The sequence below is a fragment of the Haliotis cracherodii genome, unplaced genomic scaffold, assembly GCF_022045235.1.
Source record: "Haliotis cracherodii isolate W230 unplaced genomic scaffold, xgHalCrac1.p SCAF_9, whole genome shotgun sequence".
NCBI classification, from domain to species: domain Eukaryota; kingdom Metazoa; phylum Mollusca; class Gastropoda; order Lepetellida; family Haliotidae; genus Haliotis; species Haliotis cracherodii.
In genome coordinates, this window is record NW_027266343.1 from 16,471,625 (window position 1) to 16,477,587 (window position 5,963).

Here is a 5,963-nt window from a genome sequence, read left to right on the forward strand (position 1 = left end):
TACAGATCGATGGATTGCTTTGTGTTGGAGTTAACATAACAAAGAAGGAAATGCCATCTTGTGATGACATTTATGCTTATTGATTTTTTTGCCTTAACATTAAACGTTTATTAATATTCATTTGACCTTATATTCACGGTTAAATGTAGACGAAAGCAAAGTCTCAAAAACGTGATTGAATAAGGTATTTCCCGTAGCAGCGTACTATATTTGATCTTCATGGTATACTTTATTAGGACCGGCACATATTTCTTATACCATGTGGGCGGTCGTGTAGCCTAGTGGTTAAAGCGTTCGCTCGTCACGCCGAAGACCCGGGTTCGATTCCCGACATGGGTACACTGTTTGAAGCCCATTTCTGGCGCCCCCCGCCGTGATATTGCTGGAATATTGCTAAAAGCAATTGTCTAGTCCAGGCTCGATTATATACAGAATATATAGACGGAATATTGCTGAGTGCGGCGTTAAACAACAAACAAATAACATGTGTCCGAATACATGTTACTGCTGAACGAAAGATCGATGATAAAACAACGCAAACTCCTTAGGATATTTATGTTCGCATTTCTATGACAATGATGAAATAAAAAACAATTTTAAAAATGGACGCATTTAATTATTAATTAGGCAGTTTCAGATATAACACCAGGTCTGCGAATCCTGATCGCCCATTCTGTTCTTCTTGTAGCACCTTTCTTCAGTCAAGTTGTCAAATGATCTTGTCTTTCAAATAATATACGACATAGGAAACCAGCAGCATGCACTGACATAAACAGTTGACATAAACCAGCATCAACCCAACCAGCACAACACCCACCTAAAACTTAATCACCACCCCACAGTCACCCTCATCACTTCGGACTTTCCTCTCACATTAAGCTGACACGCCGTGATATAACTTGAACATTGTTAAAAGCGGCGTTAAACACAACTCACTCACTCACTCACTCACTCACTCACTCACTCACTCACAGTCACCTTCATCGCCACCACACAGTTCTCACCATCGAACCACAACCACCACACTCATAGTCATCACCACCACACTCATACTCACCACCATCACTACCATAGCCACCACCATCGCACAGCTACCACCACACAGTTCTCACCATCGAAACACAACCACCACACTCATAGTCACCACCACCACAACCATAGCCACCATAGCCACCATCACACAACTACCACCACACAGTTCTCACCATCGAAACACAACCGCCACACTCATAGTCACCACCACCACAACCATAGCCACCATAGCCACCATCACACAGCTACCACCACACAGTTCTCACCATCGAAACACAACCACCACACTCATAGTCACCACCATCACTACCATAGCCACCACCATCGCACAGCTACCACCACACAGTTCTCACCACCGAAACACAACCACCACACTCATAGTCACCACCACCACACTCATACTCACCACCATCACTACCATAGCCACAACCATCGCACAGCTACCACCACACAGTTCTCACCATCGAAACACAACCACCACACTCATAGTCACCACCACCACAACCATAGTCACCATAGCCACCATCACGCCACAACCACCACACAGTTCTCACCATCGAAACACAACCACCACACTCATAGTCACCACCACCACAACCATAGCCACCATAGCCACCATCACACAACTACCACCACACAGTTCTCACCATCGAAATACAACCACCACACTCATAGTCACCACCACCACAACCATAGCCACCACCACCACCATCATACAGCTACCACCACACAGTTCTCACCATCGAAACAAAACCACCACACTCATAGTCACCGTCCCCAACATCACCAACACCATCACACAACTACCATCCTACTCATAGTCACCGTCCCCAACATCACCCAGATTCCCCACCATCACGCCACAACCACCACACTCATAGTCACCGTCCCCTACATCACCCAGATTCCCCACCATCACGCCACAACCACCACACTCATAGTCACCGTCCCCTACATCACCCAGATTCCCCACCATCACGCCACAACCACCACACGCATAGTCACCGTCCCCTACATCACCCAGATTCCCCACCATCACGCCACAACCACCACACTCATAGTCACCGTCCCCTACATCACCCAGATTCCCCACCATCACGCCACAACCACCACACTCATAGTCACCGTCCCCTACATCACCCAGATTCCCCACCTTCACGCCACAACCACCACACTCATAGTCACCGTCCCCTACATCACCCAGATTCCCCACCATCACGCCACAACCACCACACTCATAGTCACCGTCCCGAAGAGCACCCCAGATTCCCCACCATCACACCACAGCCACGACAACCACAGTCACCTCCACCTCCATCACACAACTACCATCACAACCATAGTCAACACCACCAACACCAACACCATCACACAACTACCACCACAACCATAGCCACAACCACAAACACCATCACACAACTACCACCACAATCATAGTCACCACACCAACACCAACACAAAACTACTACCACAACCATAGTCACCACCACCAACAACACCATCACACAACTACTACCACAACCATAGTCACCACCACCAACAACACCATCACACAACTACTACCACAACCATAGTCACCACCACCAACAACACCAACACACAACTACCACCATAATCATAGTCACCACCACCAATAACACCAACACACAACTACCACCATAATCATAGTCACCACCACCAACAACACCAACACACAACTACCACCATAATCATAGTCACCACCACCAACAACACCAACACACAACTACCACCATAATCATAGTCACCACCACCAATAACACCAACACACAACTACCACCATAATCATAGTCACCACCACCAACAACACCAACACCATCACATAACTACTACCACAACCATAGTCACCACCAACAACAACACCAACACCATCACACAACTACCACCACAACCATAGCCACAAGCACCAACAACACCATCACACAACAACCACCACAACCATAGCCACAACCACCATCACACAACTACCACCACAACCATACTCAACACCAACACCATCACACAGCTGCCACCACAACCACAGTTACCACCACCAACACCAACACCGCCATCACACAACTACCACCACCATCATAGTCACCACCACCAACACAGCCACACTATCCTCACCATCACACAACTACCATCATAATCATGGTCATGATCTCAACCACCCCCAACAACACCACTCTGTCCCTTCCATCACATACCTTTCACCATAAGCCTAGTAGTCACAATCGCCACCAACACCAACAGCTCTAGTCAGTTCCCTACATCACACAACTACCCCATCACCAAGCTCCTACACCAGCCTTCAGCCTACAGTTTCTGCAATATTTATCAATTTACATTCATTTCTCATTTATAACACCATGCATTGTAAAACTGTAATTTGCGAAGCATAATCGTTCATTTAATTTTCCACCGCAAGCCGTCTAAACTCTCCCATAATTTGCTGGACAGGAGACACGATTCAGTTATTAGATAAAACATTTTGTCGAACATTGCATGCTTTATGTCATTTCCTGAGGTGATGAATTACATGAAACCATCTACTTCCCTTCTAGAAACCTTCACTTCATGATCGAATATTGAGTGCGTTGCATCCGTTATGGTCTCATCACAGTTCCTAAAACGCTCTTTAAAAGTAACGTTACCATTATAAACAACCTTGAAACCATCCTTGGCATTATGAATAATTGAAAGTCTGTGAGGTTAAACTACACCATTAGTTATTCTGACATCAATACATGGAATTGTCACAGCACACACTAGCTTGTCGGTACACCTATTACCCTAGTGAGGATGAAAGGCTTAGTGCCTCGGTGGATAATGTACTCCGAAGTCAGTTTGCATTGTGGAAGAAATGAAGTGCTCAATAAATAGTGTGGCGTAACATTTCATTTAGCTTGTCCCACTGACACAAATAGTCGCCATTGATTTTCTGATATGTTTTTATGGGACATAACAGCGTTTCAGGTTGGAGCACATGATCATTCTATCTGCAGGATAGTGTTTGGTATCTGGGGAACGCTGCCACCGCTGTTGATGCAATCAGCGAAACAATGATAGGATCTTGTTCGATTGGGTTAAAGTGTTTCAGTGTGAAGCATTTGAAATGTGTAGACAAGGATACATTGATTTTGTCGCATACTGAATATGTCACAGCCAATTCCAACACGATATATTCTTGAAAAAGTCGATATATGTCATGAATAGTCTATATAATTTGACGTAAACTAAATTGCCAGTCAAACGAAAATATAACCCATGGTGGTTAAACATTAAGCAAACAAGACATGGTTAGTCGATGGCGATGTATTTGAGAGATGTATCATAATTGTGTGTTTCGGTGACTGTTTTCAGCTCAGTATCGTTTGTAATATTCTGGTCAAATCTAATTTTCAAGTGTATACTTTTTTATATTTTGCCCTACAGTTTATCATGCATGTGTATGTCAATGTTAAAGTGAGTGAGTTTGGTTTAACGCCGCTTTTATCTACATTATCACGGCGTGTCAGCTTAATGTGAGAGGAAAGCCCGAAGTAATGGAGGTCTAAGACGTTTACCACTTCGGTGATACCCACAAGCACGGGTATGGTGCTGACAAACCTAGAAACATAATCAGGGCGAACCGTTGTAGCCATTTAGAGTAAATTATGGTTGAAATTGTATAGGAGATATCTCTACATGTGTATATGCAGCGAATGTGTATTATACCGAGAACATTTGAAACATCTCTATGAAATCGAGTATTGTATGAGCCAAAGTTGGGCAATGAATCATGCAGATGGCTGTGTTGTAATACTTTCCACAGCTGAGATGACAGGTCTGGTTTGTTAAGGGCATAAAGGTGTTTCAATTTACTACATTGAGTTGATGTTCACGTACCTGAAATAATCAAGCCTTTTTAATACATCATTTACGGTACACATATATATCTCAATAAAGTTCATATATACATATTGATATGATTATTTATCATACAATGGGTAGGTTTTTCGGCAGGATAAAGCCAACGGATAAAAACAGTAGCCGTTAGGGTCATGTGCGGATAGAGATGCTAATATCAAAGGTCAAGTAGGAACTACTTTCAGTGTTTCAGTCGCCCTTGTCATTCGGCGATCGAGTCAGAATTAACCATCGGGAATCTGGAGAAACTACTAGGGATAATTGGTATCAGTATCAAAAGAACTGTCTAATATGCTGAAGATATGTGTCTAACTGTGACGTAGCTGAGGGATTTTACAAGTTTTGGCAACTTTGGAGATATAAATTGCGAAACAATTTTGCATGGGCATTAGGCCTAGCCAAGCGGGATCAGTAGCCATATCTGTTCCTGTAGACCTCTGCGTCTTGGAACCTTTTCCACAAATTAAAATAGTTGGATTTGGCCGAAATATGTTCGAATTGTTACCTATTTCTTTTTTTCGCTCTGTGTACTTCTGACTGCACTTCTTAACGTTATGACAGGACGGGCCGACTGTTCAACTTCTAACCGTGGCCTTGACGTCTCATAGACTAGGATTAGAGTAGCTTCCCTTTGACAAAGGGCAGTTACTCTAGCGGACAGATCGATGGATTGCCGCGAAAGGCAAGTGAAAACAAGTAAAGTAGGCAATTGTTGTTTTGCGTATATGTTGTTTCGCCACTGTAAAAGAAACATGTTTCATTTGGAACTATATTGGCTGCTGTCACTGTCCGACTGACAAATCACTAACCCTGGGACGTAATATATATATATATATATATATATATATATATATATATATATATATATATATATATATATATATAATAAAATAATAAAGTCCACGTTAGTCCATCATCTTCTTTATATCAGTTTTATACATAGTACTTTCGCTGTCTCATGACAGCTCTTCATTGTAACTGACAATGACATATAATGACGTCATACTTATGATGACGTCATA

General features: G+C 43.1%; 1 protein-coding gene across 1 annotated transcript; it reads left to right on the forward strand.

Annotated features, from left to right (window-relative positions):
- Positions 1 to 332: 332 nt before the first annotated feature.
- LOC139451766 (mucin-2-like) lies at positions 333 to 2,425 on the forward strand. The gene is made up of 3 exons (XM_071233077.1): positions 333 to 336; positions 1,075 to 1,764; positions 1,854 to 2,425. The coding sequence occupies exons 1-3, from the start codon at positions 333 to 335 to the stop codon at positions 2,423 to 2,425; spliced, it is 1,266 nt and encodes a 421-aa protein (XP_071089178.1).
- The last annotated feature ends 3,538 nt before the right edge of the window (positions 2,426 to 5,963 follow it).

Excerpts from the sequence above, each read along its gene's own strand:
- LOC139451766 (XM_071233077.1), top strand. Across the intron at positions 1,765-1,853 it reads CATACAGCTACCACCACACA|TCACCGTCCCCAACATCACC; the intron begins GTTCTCACCATC and ends TCCTACTCATAG.